Source organism: Hypanus sabinus, chromosome 1 (assembly GCF_030144855.1).
Source record: "Hypanus sabinus isolate sHypSab1 chromosome 1, sHypSab1.hap1, whole genome shotgun sequence".
Classification (NCBI taxonomy): Eukaryota; Metazoa; Chordata; class Chondrichthyes; order Myliobatiformes; family Dasyatidae; genus Hypanus; species Hypanus sabinus.
Window position 1 is genome coordinate 42,111,501 of NC_082706.1, and position 20,151 is coordinate 42,131,651.

The window sequence follows — 20,151 nt, forward strand, 5'->3', positions numbered from 1 at the left end:
GAGGCATACGACTTGGCCGTAAACCTTCTCTGGGGCAACGGGGTGGGGGATGGGCAATAGATGCTGGCATTGTCAAAGACACCCACAGTCTTCAGTCTGACCAGTTTAACTTTCACCTGAATTTATAAATAACCTGGAGAAAAATCTCTGTAGGTACCTGATATGTAAGCTGGTAATGGTTTACTGTGGTCACAAGTACAGAGTTGCAGTGAAAACTTTGTTCTGCATGCCATCCACAGATAATGCATTTTATCAGAGCTTTACCTCATTGGTCAGGGCATTGGGAGATAAGGGGCAGTACAGCAGTTAATGTAACACTTCACAGTGTCAGCAATCAGAAGATCGCAGTTCAATTCATGGGACTGTTTGCAAGGAGCTTGTATATTCTCCCTGTGGCCATGAGGGCCTCCTCTGGGTGCTCCGGTTTCCTCCCACAGTCCAAAAGTGTACGGGTTAGGGTTAGCAAGTTGTGGACATGCATCTTTGGACCGAGCGGGCTGTTGACACCAACGAAGCATTCACTCTCTGTTTTGATGTACACCTGACAAATAAAGCTAATCTTTAATCTTTAAGTGACGTTGCAGCTGTATAAGACTTCACTTGGAAGTATTGTGTGGAGTGCCGGTGGCCCCAGCGGAGAGGCTTTGGAGAGGGTGCAAAAGACATTCACCAGGATGCTGCCTGCATTAGAGGGCATGGACTATCAGGACAGGTTGGATAAACGAGTTGCTTTACCTGGACTGGCGACGGGGAAGATCTGACTGGTACAGATTGCGGAGGCAGGGTCGAAATGTTACATACTTATGTAATTATTTAAGGTGAGGAGGAAAGATTTAAGGTGGTGGGGGGGGGGGGGGGGGGAGTTTGAAGGAGATCTACAAGGCAGGTTTTTGTTTTACACAGAGAGTGGTGGGTGCTTGGAATGTGCAGCCAGAGATGATGGGGGAGCCATGGGGAATGTGCAGAGAACGAAGGGATGCAGAATGAAGAAATGGAGGGATGAAGAATGGAGGGATTTTACTCAGCACAGTGGATACTTGGAACCCTTCAGCACAGAGAGAAACTGAGGATGTTTAAGAGACTGTGAATTGGACCCGCTGCTGGTGCAGGAAAAGGGTACTGATAAAAAATCATCCTGTCCAGAGGCGTCACAACATCTGCTCCGCAAAGAACTGTGCACGCGGCTCATCACATGGCCGAAACCAGCCTCCCCTCCACGGACTCAGTCTACATTTCTCGCTGCCTCAGTAAAGTGGCCTGTATAACCAAAGACCATATAACAGTTACAGCACGGAAACAGGCCATCTCGGCCCTTCTAGTCCGTGCCCAATGCTTACTCTCGCCTAGTCCCACCGACCTGCACTCAGCCCATAACTCTCCATTCCTTTCCTGTCCATACACCTATCCAATTTTTTTTAAATGACAAAATCAAACCTGCCTCTACCACTTCTACTGGAACCTCGGTCCACACAGCTACCACTCTGAGTAAAGAAGTCCCCCTCATGCTACCCCTAAACTTTTGCCCCTTAACTTTCAACTCATGTCCTCTTGTTTGAATCTCTCCTACTCTCAATGGAAAAAGCCTATCCACGTCAACTCTATCTATCCCCCTCATAATTTTAAATACCTCTATCAAGTCCCCCCTCAACCTTCCACGCTCCAAATAAAGACCTAACTTGTTCAATCTTTCCATGTAACTTAGGTGCTGAAACCCAGGTAACATACTAGTAAATCTTCTCTGTACTCTCTCTATTTTGTTGACATCTTTCCTATAATTTGCTGACCAGAACTGTATACAATACTCCAAATTCGGTCTTACCAAAGCTTTGTACAAATTTAACATTACATCCCAACTCCTATACTCAATGCTCTGATTTATAAAGGTCAGCATACCAAAAGCTTTCTTTACCACCCTATCCACATGAGATTCCACCTTCAGGGAACTATGCACCATCATTCCTAGATCACTCTGTTCTACTGCATTCTTCAATGCCCTACCATTTACCATGTATGTCCTATTTGGATTATTCCTACCAAATGTAGCACCTCACAGCATTAAACTCCATCTGCCATCATTCAGCCCACCCTTCTAACTGGCCTAAATCTCTCTGCAAGCTTTGAAAATCCACCTCATTATCCACAACGCCACCTACCTTAGTATCATCTGCATACTTACTAATCCAATTTACCACCCCATCATCCAGACCCCAGCCACCCTGGACATTCTCTCTTCTCCCCCCTCCCATCGGATAGAAGATACACAAGCCTGAAAGCACGTGCAAACAGGCAAGGATAGCACCTACCCCCGCTGTTATCAGACATCTTCTAAGCTAAGGTGGACTCTTGATCGCATAGCCTCCCGTGCACCTGACTGTTTACCGGCACTGTGCTTTCTCTGTAACACTTTACAGTGTTCGCCTTCTTTGTGACCTCCAGGTGCTGATTATATGCAATAGTCTCTCTGGGTGACACACGGAGGAAGCCTTTTTGGTATCTCCGCACGTGTGACAATAGTAAACCAATCAGACTGCTTACGGTTGAATAGCAGTAAATGGAGCTCTGGGAAGAACTCCAGTGAGGAGTGATGAACTGGACCACCGACTGGAAACAACACTGTACACTTCTACCATTCTAATGACCCCACACACAACCCTCTACTCACCCAACTCAAACGATATCTCAGGTGGGACGGACACTCTGAGAGCCTGGAAAGCAAGCAGAGCAACAAAACGTTAGTTTCACCATGGTCCGACACCCTGTGCCACTCCCCACTCCTCCTGTCTCTCTTCTGGGAGAAGGTACAGGAGCTTGAAAGCCCAGTCGAACCGTCTCAGGAATGCCTTCTTCCCCACTGCTGTCAGACTCCTGCACCAGTTGCCACCCTCCACATGCCCTGCACCTTTAAAGTCGAGTTTATTGTCAGGTGCATAAGTCCATAATATGCACAGGTGCAATGAAAAACTTATTTGCAGCAGCATCACAGGCATATAGCATCAGATAAGCAGCATTCTCCAGAAAAAAAACATAAATTAAGCATTAATTAAAGACAATTTTTACAAGAAAGGACACAATTAGAATGAAGAAAGTCCATTGTAGTGCCAAGTGTTGCAATACTGAGGCAGTGATTAGGGGTGTGCCGGTTGGTTCAAGAACTGAATGGTTGAAGGGAAGTAGCTGTTCCTGAAGCTGGGGGTGTGGGACTTCAGGCGTCTGTACCTCCTGCCTGATGGGATCTGCAAGAAGACGTCATGGTCCAGATGGTGGGGATCTTTGATGATGGGAATGCCTTCTTGGGGCAGCACCTCCTCTGGATACTACTGATGTTCGGGAGGGGTGTGCCTGAGATGTATTGGGCAGAGTCCATTCACTCTATAATTCACCCATGACCACCAGAAACCACGGAGAACTGTGCACACAGCACAATGTGTCACACAAACCAGCCTCCCCTCAATGGGCTCTGTCTGCCTCGGTAAAGCAGCCAGCGTAATGAAAGACCCCTCCCACCCTGGACATTCTGTCTTCTGCCCCCTCCCATCGGAATCAGAATCAGGTTTATTACCACTATTTGCTGTTTTGTGCATCAGTAAAGTGCAATGCATAAAAAAGATCTTTCAGCAGAAGACACAAGAAGCTGAAAGCAACAGGCTCAAGGACAGCTTCTACCTCGTTGTGATCAGACTACTGAATCATCCCGAGTACAATAAGATGGGCTCTTGACCTTTCTGTCTGCCTCTAGCTTGCATGATATCTGCCACACAGCACTTTATCTGTAGCTGTCACACTTTGCTCTGCATTCTGCTGTTCTACCTCAATGCACTGTGTAATGAAATGATCTGTATGAACAGACGGCAAGACAGGATTTTCACTGTACCTTGGTATATGTGAAAACAATAAACCAATTTACCATTAATCTAAACTAATCTAACCAAATTGCTCACCGGCTGCCTCTACTTTCCAGCCACAAAACCAGAATTCTCCATTTTCAGGTAACGCTCTCCCCCCACTACCTGTCCCTTTCTCTCTCTTTCTGATCTTTCCAGGTCCTTTCACACACCCTCTGCTTTCCAAACCCCATTCCCTGTCACCTATTCTCCAGTCCACCTACGTCAGCTCAAGAAAGCAGCCAACTTTATCAAGGACTCCTCCAAAACCAGACATTTGCCCTCCCTTGCCCCACCCCAGGCAGAAGACACAAAAGCCTGAAAGCGTATACCACCAGACTTCTTACCGAGTCCGATAGGATAGACCCTTTACCTCACAATCTTCCTTGTCATGGCCCTCGCACCTTATTGTCTACCTGCACTGCACTTTGTCTGTAACTGTTCCACTTTATTCTGCATTCTGTTATTGTTTTACCCCAATGCACTGTGTAATGGTCTGATCTGTATGGACAGTGAACAAGACAGATTTTTCACTGTTCCTCGATCCATCTGAAAATAATGAAACAATTTACCAATACTCTAAACTAATCTAACCTAATTGCTCCCCGGCACCTCTCCATCCTTATGAGACAAAAGAGATTTGACATGTCCATAAAACCACAAGATATAGGAGCAGAATTAGGCCATTTGGCCCATCAGGTCTGCTCTACCATTCCATCATGGCTGATCCATTTTTCCTCTCAGCACAATCTCCTGCCTTTTCGCTGTGTCCTTCCATACCCTGGCCAATGAAGAATCTATCAACCTCTGCCTTAAGTATACCAAGAGATTTCACCTCCACAGCCACCGGTGGCAATGAATTCCACAGGTTCACCAGTCTGGCTAAAGAAATGCTTCCTCACCTCCATTCCAAAAGGATGCCCCTCTATTCTGAGGCTCTGCCCACCATAGGTCCTAGACTCTCCCACCATAGGAAACATCCTCTCCACATTTCAACATTAATAGGTTTCAATGAGGTCACCGCTCATTCTTCTGAATTCCAGTGAATACAGGCCCAAAGCCATCAAAAGCCTCTTATATGACAAGCCGTTCAATCCTGGAATCTTCTTGTGAACCTCCTTTGAACCCTCTCTTGTTTCAGCACATCCTTTCTAAGATAAGCGGCCTAAAACTGCTCACCAAGTGAGGCCTCACCAGTGCTTTATAAAGTCTCAACATTACATCCTTGCTTTTATATTCTAGTCCTCTAGAAATGAATGCTAGCATTGCATTTCCCTTCCTCACCACCAACTCAATCTGCAAATTAGCTTTTAGGGAATCCTGTAAAAAGGACTCCAAGTCCCTTTGCATCTTAGATTTTTGAGCATTTAGAAAACAGCCTACTCTTTTATTTCTGCTACCAAAGTGCATGACCATATACTTCCTGACTGTATTCCATTTGCCACTTCTTTGCCCATTCTCCTAATCCAAGTCCTTCTGTAGCCTCTCTACTTCCTCAAAAACTACCTGCCCTTTCACCTATCTTTGCATCATCTGTAAACTTTGCAACAAAGCCATTACTTCCATCAGCCGAATCACTGACATTTGACTAAAAAGCAGCAGTCCCTACACAGATCCCTGTGGAAAAACACAAGTTATCGGCAGCCAACCAGAAAAGGCTCCCTTGTTTCCCACTCTTTGCCTCCGCCAATCAGTCACTGCTTTATCCATGCAAGAACCTTTCCTGTACTACCACGGGCTCTTAACATTAAGCAGTCTCATACGCGGCACCTTGTCAAAGACCTTCTGAAAATCCAAGTACACAACACCAACTGATTCTCCTTTCTCTATCCTGCTTGTTATTTCTTCAAAGAATTCCAACAGCTTTATCAGGTAATATCTTCCATTGAGGAAACCGTACTGACTGTGGCCTATTTTATCATGTGCCTCCAAACACCCCGAAACCACATCCTTAACAATCGACTCCAACATCTTCCCAGCCACTGAGGTTACACTAACTGGCCTGTCATTCCCTTCCCTCCGCCTCTCTCCGTTCGAAGACTGGAGTGCCATTTGCAATTTTCCGGTTTTACAGAACCATTCTTGAATCTAGTGATTCTTGAAAGATCTTTACTAATGCCTCCACAATCTCTTCAGCCACCTCGTTCAGTCCTCCTCACCTCTCTGCTCTTCCGAACCACAGAGACCCAGTGAGTGTGCCCTCCTCGGTAAGTCAACCCTCTCGACAGTAACGAAAGTTTCATACTTATCGTTGAGGGGAACGGCCAGAGATGTACTCAGCACTGGCTGCCATTTTCCCTTCCTGCTCCTGACAGTCTCCTGCAGCCCAACTTCCCTGTAGCTCTTACCAGCCACCTTCGGAGTTGAAGGTCATCGAGCTGCAGCTCCAGATCTTTAACAGGTTCTCTCAGGAGCTGCTGCTCGGTGCACCTGGTGCAGATGTGGTTATCGGGGAGACTGGTGGTGTCCCAGACTTCCCACATCCCACACACAGTATAAAGCATTGCCACAGCCATTCTCACTGCATAATTCTGCCCTAACAGATGAGGAATGAACAAATCAGAACAAAACGAGAGAGATATATACCTGATTCTTTACCTCGCGCAAGCCAGCCGCGCACAAAGGAATGGCCACTCTGCTTGTAGTTGCTATTTTCATTCACCCTTTCTAATGAACCCCTCTCATTGACTGGCTGCAGCCCAACTCCTAGAAACTGCTGTGAAGCTCTGCAATGTCTCCATCGACCCTTACCAATTTTTATTGATGCACCGCAGCAAACACCCTATCCGGCTGGATCACAACCTGGTACCGCACCTGCTCGGCCCCTCTCACAAGAAATTGCAGAGCTGCGGACACCGCTCAGTATCACAGAAAGCAGCGTCCCCTCCATGGACTTCCTGCTGCCTCAGCTTGATCAAAGACCCCAGCCACCCTTGGGCATTCTCCTTATCCTCCACCCCTCCCATGGAGCAGAAGATTAAAGAAAGCTTCCATCCCGCCGCTATAAATCCATTGAATGATCTCCCGGTACAATAAGATGGGACACTTGACCTCACGGTCCAACTTGTCCTGAGCCTTGCACCTGCACTTCCTTTGTAACTATGGCGTTGCTATTTCCGCGGATTCTGGCAGGGTGGGGGGGGGGGGGGGGAGGAATAACACACTTACCGCGGCTCGGTCCAGGAACATGTGGAAGTAGTCCACAAACATACGACGGGCATCCTTGATGTTGGCACCTTTGAACATCTCACCGTGCAGGTAGCAAAGCTGATGGGTGGATGTGGGGGGGGGAAGAGTGGGGGGGAGGGGGGGGGGAGAGGGGGAGGGGGAGAGGGGGAGGGGGAGAGGGGGAGGGGGAGAGGGGGAGGGGGAGAGGGGGAGGGGGAGAGGGGGAGGGGGAGAGGGGGAGGGAGAGGGGGGGGGAGAGGGGGGGGGAGAGGGGGGGAGAGAGGGGGGGAGAGAGGGGGGGAGAGAGGGGGGGAGAGAGGGGGGGAGAGAGGGGGAGAGAGAGGGGGAGAGAGAGGGGGAGAGAGGGGGGGAGAGGGGGGGAGAGGGGGGGAGAGAGGGGGGGAGAGAGGGGGGGAGAGAGGGGGGAGAGAGGGGGGGAGAGAGGGGGAGAGAGAGGGGGAGAGAGAGGGGGAGAGAGAGGGGGAGAGAGAGGGGGAGAGAGAGGGGGAGAGAGAGGGGGAGAGAGAGGGGGAGAGAGAGGGGGGGAGAGAGGGGGGGAGAGAGAGGGGGAGAGAGAGGGGGAGAGAGAGGGGGAGAGAGAGGGGGAGAGAGAGGGAGAGAGAGGGGGAGAGAGAGGGGGAGAGAGAGGGGGGGAGAGAGAGGGAGGGAGTGAGGAAAGGCAGAGGGGAAAATGAAATCAATCCATACTGATGGTCTCTGCCCAGTTTGGGGAAATGGGGAGGGGGGGGCAACAGTCCTCTGCTCTGTGCGAAACCACCTGAACCATGGTCTTGAGGAGCCCAAACTGCTCCCCCTCTGGGCAAACCTCCTCTGTAAAGGAGTAGGCAGTGCCAGAGTATACCCACCACTCTGGGCTGTTCCCCCTCACATACACCCTCATTCCCCACAATTACCCCCTCATTTCCCTTCAATTATCCCTTCACTCCACCACAATTACCCCTTCACTTACAGTACAATTCCCCACCACTCCCCTACAATTATCCCCTCATTCCTCCAAAGTTACCCATCATTCCACAATTACCCACCATTCCCACACAATTATCCACTCATTCCTGCGTTACCCATCATTCCTGCACAGTTACACATCATTCCCTCACAATTACCCTTTCATTCCCACACAATTACTCCCTGATTCTTCCACAATTACCTCATTTACCCACAACTATTCTTTCCCATTGAAAAAGATCGCCAATTCCGTCCTTCCCTCCACGATACCGCATGTCCTTCCGAGTATCCCGATCCCCCGTAACTCCTGGCGCGCTTCCCTGCCTCCAAACCCACCCCCTCTCTTCCCAGCCCACAAACCATTAACGGGTTAATGCCAACAGGTCACTTACCACGGATGAAGCATCGAACTGCAGGATAACATGGTGGAGAAAGATGATCAGGTAGGTGGGCCTGTCCTTCAGCAGATCAATACATTGGAAGTGGCTACAAGTATCATCGACCTGCTGAGGGGCAAAGGGTAAAGGTCAGTCACCCGTGCAAAGTCCAAAGCTCAAAGTAAATCATTATCAAAGTACAGATACACTCAGTGATCATTTTATCAGATACACCTGTAAACCTGCTCGTTAATGCAAATATCTAATCAGCCAATCATGTGGCAACAACTCAGTGGTTCAGCCCAAACATCAGAATGGGGAAGAAGTGGAATCTAAGTGACTTTGACTGTGGAATGATTGCTGGTGCCAGACCATCGCAGAAACTGCAGACTCTCTTGGGATTTTCACACACAGCAGAGTTTACAGAGAAAGGTGAAGAAGAAAGCTCTCAACTCTGAGTGGAGTCATGGGGACGCCGTTGTGATGGCGTTTCTTTCTAAGCAGGCTTTCTCATTTTTACCAGGCCGAGTTGCTAGCTCGATGCTTAACCCAGCACGGATGTAAAGCATGCAAGGGAGCCGGCTGGATTCGAACTCGGATCCACGCGTTACAACAGCGGTGTCCAGGACAGCATCTCTGAACGCACACAACTCGAACCTTGAAGTGGATGGGGCGACAGCAGCAGACCACATCCAGATCCACTCCCGTAATTAATAAAGTGGCCGCTGAGTGTATTAACACAAAATCCCGGAGGTACTCAGCAGGCCAGGCAGCATCCATGGAAAGATATAAAAAGTCGCCATTTCAGCATTTTGTCGTGATGGGTGAAGGAAGGGGTTATCTCGTCTTGTTGACACCTGACAAACCGATTAACCCTAATCAAATCATGGGACAACTTACGAAGACCAATTAACTTACCCAGTATGTATTTAGCCTGTGGGAGGGAACCGGAGGACCGAGGAAAAACCCACTCACTCCACAGGGAGGATATACGGAACGGAGCCGGAATTGAACTCTGAACTCTGGAACGCCACGTGCGATAATGGTGTTGTATTTACCGCTGTGCCGAACTAAATGAAGGGCAGCGTGAATTAAGCTGAACGCAATCTCAGCACGAATTAGCGAATCTTTACCCCTTCCCAGCAGTGCTGCCTGACTGCTGAGTTCCTTGTGTGTGTTACTCTGAAGTCCCAGCAACCGCAGATTCCCCTGTTACCACAGACCACCCTTGAGGTGCATTTTCTCACAGGCGGGGAAAAAACCCAATAGAACTTCTTAAAAAAAAAACTGCACATAGACAAAGACTGACAGAAAACCAACGTGTGTGAAAGAGGAGAAACCATGGCTTATAGATAAATAATACTGAGAACATGACTTGTAAGCAGTCCTTGAAAGTGTGTCTGTAGGTGTAGAATCAGTTCTGAGTAGTGGTGAGTGAAGTTACCCATGTCAGATGTACAAGTATGTTGGCACAGAAATAGCCCCTTCACCCAAACAGGTCCAATCCCACCACAGCATCCTCCCTGCTCGTCCCAATTGCCCGTATTTGCCCATAACCTTACAAGCCCACGTACCTATCCAAGTACCTCTTCAAGTTGCAGCAGTGTGTACTATCTACAAGATGCACTACAATAACACACTGAAGTTCCCAAGGCAGCACCTTCCAGACCCACGACCACTAGGAGAACAGCAGATCCCTGGGAACACCCCACTTGGACATCCCCCTCCAAGTCACTCACCATCTTGACTTGGAAAGATCACTGTTCCTTCATTGTTGCTGGGTTAAATTCATGGAATTCCCTCCCTAACAGCACTGTGGGTGTACCCACACCTCAGGGACTGCAGTGGTTCAAGAAGGCAGCTCATTACCACCTTGTCATGGGCAATAACTTAGCTGGCAAGGCCCACATCCCGTAAATTAATAAATTTTAAAAAAAGACATGACCAAACTAGACTCCTGACTCCTTTTAACGTGATTGAGATTACCACACACTTCACATACCGAGGCAAGGTCATTCTCAAACTCCTCATCCTCAGCTCCAATGATGAGCATTGTGGGATTGGCAGAGCTCGCACCCCTCCCGAATGGTAGGCGCTGGAATGAGACCCGGAAACATGATCAGCTCATGCAAAGTAGCTCCATTTCCATAGGCAAAACAGGGCAATGAGGAGATAGAGGGTTTGAGAGAGGGGGTGGGGGGAGCAAGTGGGAGGTGGTGAAGGGGCGAGTTGGTGAAGAGAGAGGGGGTGAAGAGAGGTGAGGATGAAGGGGGTGTTGGGATGGCAGGTGTTTAAGATGGGGGGTTATGATGGGAGTGGCCAGCAAGGGGGGCAGCGGGGGAGGGCCGGCGAGAGGAGGGGGCAGCCAGAGAGACGAGTAGAGGGTGAAGGTTTTGGGGAGAGAGCATGGAGGTTTCAGGGAGAGGGGGAGGAGGAGAGTGGGTGATACTCACCGTGTCACTGGAATCTTCGGTGTCCATGGAGATCACTGCCTGCCTGGCCCCCCTGTGTGGGGGCTCGTTGCCAAAAGTCCTGCTTTGGGCGCTCCTGATCTGGTAGTTTGCCTGACAGAGAAAGGGAGAGAGGAAAATGAATGGATTGCGACCAGCACTTCGTGGGTCAATGGAGTCTGCAACATGGTCCCCTGGAATCAGAGGATATTCTGTAGGTCACCAAAGATTGCTGCAAATTTCTGGAGATCTCAGGTGGACTCTGGCCTCTAACACACAAGATCAGAGGCAGCCGCACAGTGCTACAGACTCAGCCAGCTCCATCACAAACACAACCTTCCCCATCTTTGAGGACATCTTCAAGGGGCGGTCTCTCAAGAAGGCAGCATTTGTCACCAAGGGCCCTCCCCGCCCTGGATATGCCCTCTTCTCGGGGAGAAGGTACAGGAGCCTGCCAACCCACACTCAACATTTTAGGAACAGTTTCTTCCCCTCTGCTGTGAGATTTCTGAACAGCCCATGAACTCTACTTTGTTTTAGGAACATTGAGATCCAGGAGCAGGAATCGGCCATCAAGCCTGTCCTGTCATTCAATAAGGTCACAGCTGATCTGGCGTGAAGTCAGCTCTGCCTTTTTCCCACAGCCCTTACTCCCCTGCAAAGCAGAAATCTAGCTCACTTATTTAGTGAGGCTACCCTTGTCAGAGAATTCCACAGATTCACCACCCTCTGGGAAAAGCAGTTTCTCATCTGTCTTAGATCCATTCCCCTGAATCTTTAGACTTTGTCTCGTAGCTCTAGTCTCACCTTCAGGAGGGAACAACTTCCCTGACGCTTACGTTATACATGCCTTTCATACTTTTACACATTTCTCTCAGATCCCCTCATTTTTTCAGAAGACCAGGATGCTGAGTCCTGCATTGCTGCAGGGAGGAAGGTTGGGGTGGGGCAGAGGATTGGGGGCTTCTGGTGGGGTAGTAAGGGGAACTGAGAAATGGATAGGGTGGGCTAGGAGATGACAGTGGAATGAATGGAATCCTCGCACGCCTGTGGCCCTCCTCCTCCCCAGTGGAGAGGATGAGGAGGTGGAGGAGGGGTAGGAGTGTCCTGGCAATGCAGTCTTACAGCAGTTTCTGTCAGAAGCCGGGCTACAGTGAGGAGGGAGGGAATGGAATGAGAGGAGGTGGAGGTGTCTTCCCTCTTGGGAAGGGGGATGAGGAAATGGAGGGGGAAGGGGAGAGGAAGGGAGAGGGGAAGAGGAGAGGGGGCGGAAGAGGCTCTGGGGAGTCTTGGGAAAGGCAACACAGGAGGGAAGGGTGACATGGGGAAGGAGGAAAGGGCAACAGAGGGAGGAGGCCCCAGGAGGAAGGGAGGGCAATAGGGGTGGGGAGGGGAGGGCAACACAGGTGGGAGGCAGAGGGTGACCTAGGGTGTGGTGGGGGGGGGAAGGTCACATGGGGAGGAAGGGGAGGGCAATGAGGGTGGAGGAGGTGACAAGGGAGAGAAAGGAAGAGAGGAGGACTGCACACAAGCTCTCTCCCTGCCACTCTTCCTGTACAGTGGCAGCCACGAGAGTTGGACTAGTTCCCGGATCATGATAGTGCTGCTTTAATTTGAAAACTATGTAAACGTTCCAGTGGAAAGTATGTAAATCTGTGAATGAAAAAAAGGAGCAAATCCTTCATCCGCACCTCAAATCACCTGGCCGGTCGTCTGTGCAGATAGAGTCACACTCCTACCTCCTTTTCTCTCTCAAGCTATTTCCCTCACTATATGCCTCCATCCCTCCCCACTTCCCTTCTCCATCATACCGCACTCTCCCCTTCTCCTCTCACAATCCCTTCTCTCTTCCTTCCCTTGCCCTCTCCTCCTCTCTTCCCTTCTCTCTTAAACCTCCCCCACTTGCCTCTCACTTCCCTTGCCTTCCCTCTTCCATATTCCCCCCCCACCCCCATCCACCCTCACAAAGGACAAACAGACGATTTGCTTTCATAATTACTTACAGTGCACAAACACCAGAGAAAACACGAGAGGCTGCAGGCGCAACAAACAGGTTCCGCACGGAAATTATGACATTTAGAAGGCCCTTGGACAGGAAACGCTTAGAGGGCTATGGGCCAAACACTGGCAAATGGGACCGGCTGCGATGGGCACCTTGGTCAGCACGGATGAGCTGGGCCGAATGAGTCTGTGCTGTGTGACTGTACAACACCAAATGTCTGCTGGGGCAGTCATGAAGTCCTAGCCCAAAACATCACAGAACAGTAACGAATAGGCCCTTCAGCCTACTCTGTAATTAAACAGCTGAATCCCCTCTGTCTACACAATGTCCATATCCCTCCATTCTCTGAACATTCATGCCTGTCTAACAGCCTCTTATACCCTTCCAGCACATCTGCCTCCACCACCACCCTGACAGCACATTCCAGGCATTCACCACTCTGTGTAAAAATTGCCCTAAACCTCTCATTTGAATTTACCCTCTCTCACCTTAAATGCATGCCCTCTGGTATTAGACATTTCAGCCCTGGGGAAATACTGGCTGTCTACTTTGTCTGTGACTCTCATAATCTTATTGACATTGACAGTTCCTTTTCTCCTCCCCTACTGGGTTCCTCCAACACCTTGTTTGTTTTATACACACACTCACACACTAATGTTCTCTCTATAAGCAACCAAAAACCAAACTTGATTTAACTAGTCTGACAGGACGATTTCAATCTTAAACAATATGGCCTCTTTCCCTCCTTTGAGGGCAGTAAAGAGGTTTACTAAGTATAGACATTTCACAGGTCGTGTCCATAACCCAATGTTCTAGCTAACAGGAGAGGTTGGACCAACTTGAATTCAAGTCCATCGCTCCCTAAAACTGGCAACACAGGCAGATAGGTGGGTAGAGAAGATGCACAGTAGGCTTGCCTTTATCACAGATTAAAGATTAGTTTACACACTCTGCACAGACTGTAATTCCTGAGTAAAAATGCTGAAAAAAAAATGCTGGAGGAACTCAGCGGGTCAGGCAGCATCTATGGAGAGGAATAAACAGTCGGGACTGGAAAGGAAGGGGGAAGAAGCCAGAATAAGGTGGTGAGGGGTGGAGGGGGTGGAAAGGAGTACAAGCTAGAAGGTGATAGGTGGTGAGGGGGAAAGGTGGGTGGGTGTGGGAAGAGGGACGATGTGAAAAGCTGGGAGGTGATAGGTGGAAAAAGTCAAGGGATGAAGGAGGAGGGGTCTGATAGAGGATTAAAGATTTGCTCGATTTGTCACACGGACATTGAAACATACCGGGAATGTGTCATTTGTGACACCCAACACACTCAGGGCCTGCAAACGTTGCCATGCTTCAGGTAACATCATAGCATGCCTACAACTTACTAACCCTCACCCGTACAACTCTGGGGTTAGGGAGGAAACTGGCACACCCAGAGTAATCCCACACATTCAAGGGGAGAACACAGTATCTTTTTAAAACAGTGGTGGGAATTAAGCCCAATTGCAGGCGCTGTAAGGAGTTACGCTAGCAGACTGCCCTCACTGTACCACCATGCCATCACTCAGTGTGGCACCAAGTGTAAAAAGTTGGCAAGCTACTTTGCAAACTTTACAGAAAACTTTGTTCAGACCGCACTTGGAGTGTCTGTGTGCATTTCTGGTCACCCGGTTACAGGAAGGCTGTGGAGGCTTTGTAGAGGGTTCTGAAAAGGTTCACAGAAAGCATTCTGGCCACTGCCTGGTACAGGAACTCCAAAACAGGAACTCAAAGAGTAATGGCTCACCCACAGACACAGCAATCCCCACCAGAGCAGCATCTATGAGAGGCGGCGTCTCAGGAAGGCGGCATCCGTCACCAGGGTCCCCTGCCATCCGGGCATACCCTCCTCACGATGCTGTCGTCAGGCAGGAGGTGCAGGAGTCTGAAGACCCACACCTCAAGATTCAACAACAGCTTGCTCCCCACTGCCTTCAGGTTCTTGAATAACGTGAACACTACCTTGGATTATATTTCTTTCTGTTTCTCATCTTACACCAGGGTAGTTCTATCTATTTTATCATGGAAAATATTAAAATATATGTTAATTTAAGATAATTTTAGCTTATGCCTGCAATGCACTGTGCTGCTGCTGCAAAAAGCTAATTTTCATGATATTTATATCCCGGGTATGTATGACAATTGAGGAAACATGGTAACAACTCTTCGTGCAACATTACTGTAGCTCGAGCGTCAAGAGTTTGGAGTTCAATTCAGCATCCTCTGTCAGGGGTCAGTACGTAACCCTCTGTGGAATACTTGGGTTTTCTCCAGGTGCTCGTTTCCTCCCACAGTCCAAAGACGAACCTGTTAGTAGGTTAATTGGTCATTGCAATTTGCATGTGATTAGGCTAGAGTTAAATCACGGGTTGTCAGGGGTTGCTGGGCAGTGCAGTTTGAAGGGCCAGGAGGGTCTAAATAAATAAATAGACCTGAACTTGGAAAAGGTTCAAGGATGTGCTTGCATCTCCCTTGAAGGAATGCTGCACCCATCAGGATGTCCTTGAGCTGGGATTGTAAACATCGCAGGGATCTCGGAGTCCAGGTCCGCAGTTCCCTGACTGTGGTGGCACAGACTGACAGTGGTAAAGGAGGAACATAGCATGCTGGCCTTCAGCACTTGAGGCACTGGGCTCAAGAGTCAGGAAGTCTCGTTGCAGCTTTTATAAAACTTTGGAGAAACATTACTTGGAGTGTTGTGTGTGGTTCTGGTTGCCCCATTACAGGAAAGACAGAACATAGAATAGTACAGCACATTACAGGCCCTTCAGCCCACAATGTTGTGCCGACCCTCAAACCCAGCCTCCCATATAACCCCCCACCTTAAATTCCTCCATATACCTGTCTAGTAGTCTCTTAAACTTCACCAGTGTATCTGCTTCCACCACTGACTCAGGCAGTGCATTCCACACACCAACCACTCTTGAGTAAAAAACCTTCCTCTAATATCCCCCTTGAACTTCCCTCCCCTTACCTTAAAGCCATGTCCTCTTGTACTGAGCAGTGGTGCCCTGGGGAAGAGACGCTGGCTGTCCACTCTGTCTATTCCTCTTAATATCTTGTACACCTCTATCATGTCTCCTCTCATCCTCCTTCTCTCCAAAGAGTAAAGCCCTAGCTCCCTTAATCTCTGATCATAATGCATACTCTCTAAACCAGGCAGCATCCTGGTAAATCTCCTCTGTACCCTTCCCAATGGAGATATGGATGCTTTGGAGAGGGTGCAAAAGAGGTTCCCCAAAGGTGCTGCCTGGTTTAAGGGATTGAGCTGAAAGGAGAGGTTGGACAAACCGCAGCTATTTCCTCTGGAGCAGCAGAGGCTGAGGGGAGACCTGCTAAAGATTTATAAGATTATGAGAGGCATAAATAGAGTAGACAACATCCCTTCGCCCCCTAGAGTTGAAATGACTAATACCAAAGGGCAGGAATTTGAGGAGGTAAATTCTAAGATATGCAGGACAAGTTTTATTTTATACAGAGAGTGGTGGGTGCTGGAATATGCTGCTAGGCTTGATGATGGAAGTACATACAATAGGAGGTTAGCAAGCTCTTAGCTAAGCACATGGATGTGCAGAAAACGGAGAGATATGGACCATGTGCAGACAGGAGGCAAGTAAGCCTGAAATCCCACACCATCAGCGTCAGGAAAAGCTAATTCCCTTCAACCATTTGGATCTTGAACTAACCAACTCAACCGTAATCACTACCTCCCCTCAGAACACTACAGACCACCTCTTGTGTTACCAGGGACAAGTGTCTTTGTTTTTTCCTTAATGCCTTAAAGATCCTAAGCCCAAAAGATTCTGAATTTCCTTCCCATGTATTGTCTTTTTCTTTCTACCAAAGTGCATGACCTATAGCGGGAAAGTGATCTTGTAATCTTTGATTTGTAAGTCTTGCAACATCTTATTTTTAAGGAAAGCTATTTTTACTCTTTCTTACTTCTCTTTTAATATTTACATATATGTACACTTGTAATGTTACTGTGACACTAATCTCCCTTGGGATCAGTGAAGTATTACCTATCATACACTTCTCTACACTGAATTCCATCTACTGCTTCTTTGTCCATTCCCCTAATCTTCCCAAATTCTTCTGCAGACTCCTCGCTTCCTCAGCGCTTTGTATTGCCCGCAAGCAGCCACAAAGCCATCTATTCTGCCATCCAAATCATTGGCATATAATGTGCAAAGAAGAGGTCCCCAACACCAACCCCTATGGAGCACCATGAGTCACCAGCAGCCAACCAGAAAAGGCTCTCTTTATTCCCTACTGCCAGTCAGCCAATCTTCTGCCTGTCCTAGTATCTTTACTGTAATCCCATGGGACTGTTTCTGCACAGTCTATTCCTTCAGTGTCTTGTAGATCTGATTGTGTGTGTGTGCACGCACGTCTTCAAGCCTATGATGCTTCAGCAAGCAAGCATTTCATTGTATGTGTACCTCGCCATTCTTGTGCACAGGACAACGAACTCAACAATGCAAGTGACCCGAAAAGGGTGAGTGGTCAGGGTGGAGATGGGTAGGGTCAGAGAGACTTCAGATCCTCTCTCGACAAGGACTAGCCCTATCAATAGATGTACCCCTAGCCCTAAGAAAGCATTGCAACCTCCATGAACCTCAAGAACCACCCATCAGGGCACCACCACACTGAAATGTTTCCCCTTCAACAGTCCTGCGCAGGAAAATGAACCACGAGGGAATTTCCTGAGAAGTGATTGAAGAGGTTGCTGGGGTGGACAGGTTCCAATGTGAGGGAGCCTCAGACATGCTGAATGCTACATTGGCAAAGCAGTTATCATGGTGTTACTGCAAATCAGGGCGCTGGAGTTCAGAGTTCAGTTCCGGCGACATCTCTGAGGTGTTTGTACGTTCTGCCCGTGACTGCATGAGTTTCATCAAAGTGCTGCAGTTTCCTCCCACAGTTGAAAGGCATACTGGTTCGTGGGTTGATTGGTCATTGTAACTTCTCCTGTGATTAGGCTAGCGTCAAATAGTTGGTTTACTTGGTGGTGCGGCTCACTGGGCTGGAAAGGCCTGCATCTCTAAACAAACTTTTTAAAAATAGATTAAAGCGTATCTGTTGGGTTTTGGAGAGGGAAAGAAAACTGCATTGATTTTGTGGATGATATTAAATTTGGTTTGCATAGTGGATAGTGAAGAAGATTATCTTAGACTATATTGCGATCCAGATCCACTGGGGAAGTGGGCCAAGGAATGGCAGAGGGAGTTTAACTCAGAGCAAGTGCAAGGTGTTTAACTTTGGGAGGTTAAACCAGGGCCGGACTTGCACAGCGATGGATAGGGCCCTGAACAGAGAGATCTAGGAATTGTTCCCAGGTCACAAGATGGCAGGGTGGTGAAAGAGGCATTTGGCACGCTGGCTTTCATCGGACAGGGCACTGAGTACAGGAACTGGGGCATCTTGTTACAGACGTACAAGACACTGGTGAGACTGCACGAAGTAGTATGTGCAATTTTGGTTGCCCAGTGAAAGGAAGGATGTCAGTAATCTGGAGAGGGTGCAGGAAAGATTCACAAGGATGTTACCAGGACTGGAGTGCTTGAGTTACAAGGAGAAGCTGGATAGGCTAGGACTATTTCCCTGGAATGAAGGAGGCCAAGGAGTGACCTTATGAAGTTTTATAAAACCATGAGGGTGTAGATGAGATGGATGGCTACTGTCTTCTTCCTCACAGTCTACAGGTTTAATATGAGAAGGGAAAGATTTAAAGGGGAACATTTTCCATACAGAGGAAGGTGGGTGTGTGGAACAATCTGCCAGAGTAAATTGTTACACAGATACCATTACAATATCTCAAAGCCATTTGCATGGGTACATGGATAGGAAAGATTTAGATGGATATGGGCCAAATGGAAGCAAATAGGACTAGATTAATAGACACTTTGGTCAACATGGATGGGTTGGGCCGAAAGGTCTATTTACTACAGTCAGTATGATTATGACTCTCTTCACAAAGACTCACACTCAACTACTGATGAACAGCTTCAAGTTTCTGAATGGTCCGTCAGCCCAACCTTCACTCTTCCACCATCTATTCATTTTTATTGTAATGTGTGGAAATTTTAAAAAAACGTCTTTCCCTGTACTACAGCCACAAAATGTCATATGCCAGTGATAATAAGGCCAACTCTGAGTACATCAAACAGTACAACACATGAACAGGCCTTTCAGCCCATATGTCCCTGCTGACCTCGAGACCAATTGAAACTGGACTTCAGCCTCCATGGATGTGATGCATATCCCTCCACCTGCTCTCTGTTCACTTGTCTAACAGCCTCTTCAACGCCTCTCTTGTCTCTGCCTCCACCACAACCCGTCCAGACATCCACTACTCGCTGCATTAAATTGCCCTCAGAAATCTCCTTCAAACTTTTCACCACTCTCACCTTTAAACCAATGCCCAGATACTTGAAGTTTCCACATTGACTGCCTACTCCACCAATGCCTTGTTACAAACTTCGACTCAGCTCTTCCCTCCACCACTGCGGCTCCAGAGAAAACAACCCACGCTTTTCCAGCCTCTCCTCAGAGATATTTCCCAGTGGATATATCCAGTTCTCCAATGAACAGGATCGCGAGGGGCTCAGCCGCAGGCACGAGACTCATCTCTATCAAGGTCAGGCGGCATCCATCATTAAAGACCCAGACCACCTGGATCTTCTCATTACTACCTTCAGGGAGGAGGTGCAGGAGCTTCAAGACCCACACTCCACCATTTACAAACAACTTCACTGATTCTATTACAGTCATTATTCCTTTATGGATTTATTGAGTATGCCCACAAGAAAATGAAACTCAGGGTTGTATATGGTGAGGTATATGTACTTTAATAAATTTACTTCAAACTTCTTCCCATCCACCACCAGACTTCTGAATCCACGAACACTACCTCATTATTCCTTTTTTGCTCTGTTTATTTTGAAGTTTATAGCAATCTTCTGTCTTTGCACTGTAGCGCTGATGCAAAACAGCAGGTTTCACCTCATGCATGACAGTGATAATAATCCTGCTTCTGATGTAGGCAGCATTCCACTAACCTCTACCTATCTATTCACGTCTAAAAGCTTCTCAGATGTCTCCATGGTACCTACCACCCCTGGCAATGCACCCACCGATCTCCGTGTAAAATAAACTTGCCCTGTGAACTTTGCCCCCTCACCTTCAATGCTTACCTTCCCGCTTTAGACACTTACACACTGAGGAGAAAAAGATCATCTATCTGTGCCTGTCACAAATTTTTAACCCCCTATTAAGTC

The 20,151-nt window shown here is 48.2% G+C and overlaps 1 protein-coding gene across 1 annotated transcript in view; it reads right to left on the minus strand.

Moving 5' to 3' along the window:
• The window catches only part of LOC132398299 (rho guanine nucleotide exchange factor 1-like), a 100,776-nt gene that overhangs the window by 54,735 nt on the left and 25,890 nt on the right, over positions 1 to 20,151 (minus strand). Inside the window, exons 2-6 of the mRNA XM_059977551.1 lie at positions 10,846 to 10,956; positions 10,395 to 10,487; positions 8,408 to 8,521; positions 7,050 to 7,148; positions 2,663 to 2,705 (exon numbers count right to left, since the gene is read on the minus strand). Coding sequence (XP_059833534.1) covers positions 2,663 to 2,705; positions 7,050 to 7,148; positions 8,408 to 8,521; positions 10,395 to 10,487; positions 10,846 to 10,956 — 460 coding nt within the window. The remainder of the gene's footprint in view (positions 1 to 2,662; positions 2,706 to 7,049; positions 7,149 to 8,407; positions 8,522 to 10,394; positions 10,488 to 10,845; positions 10,957 to 20,151) is intronic.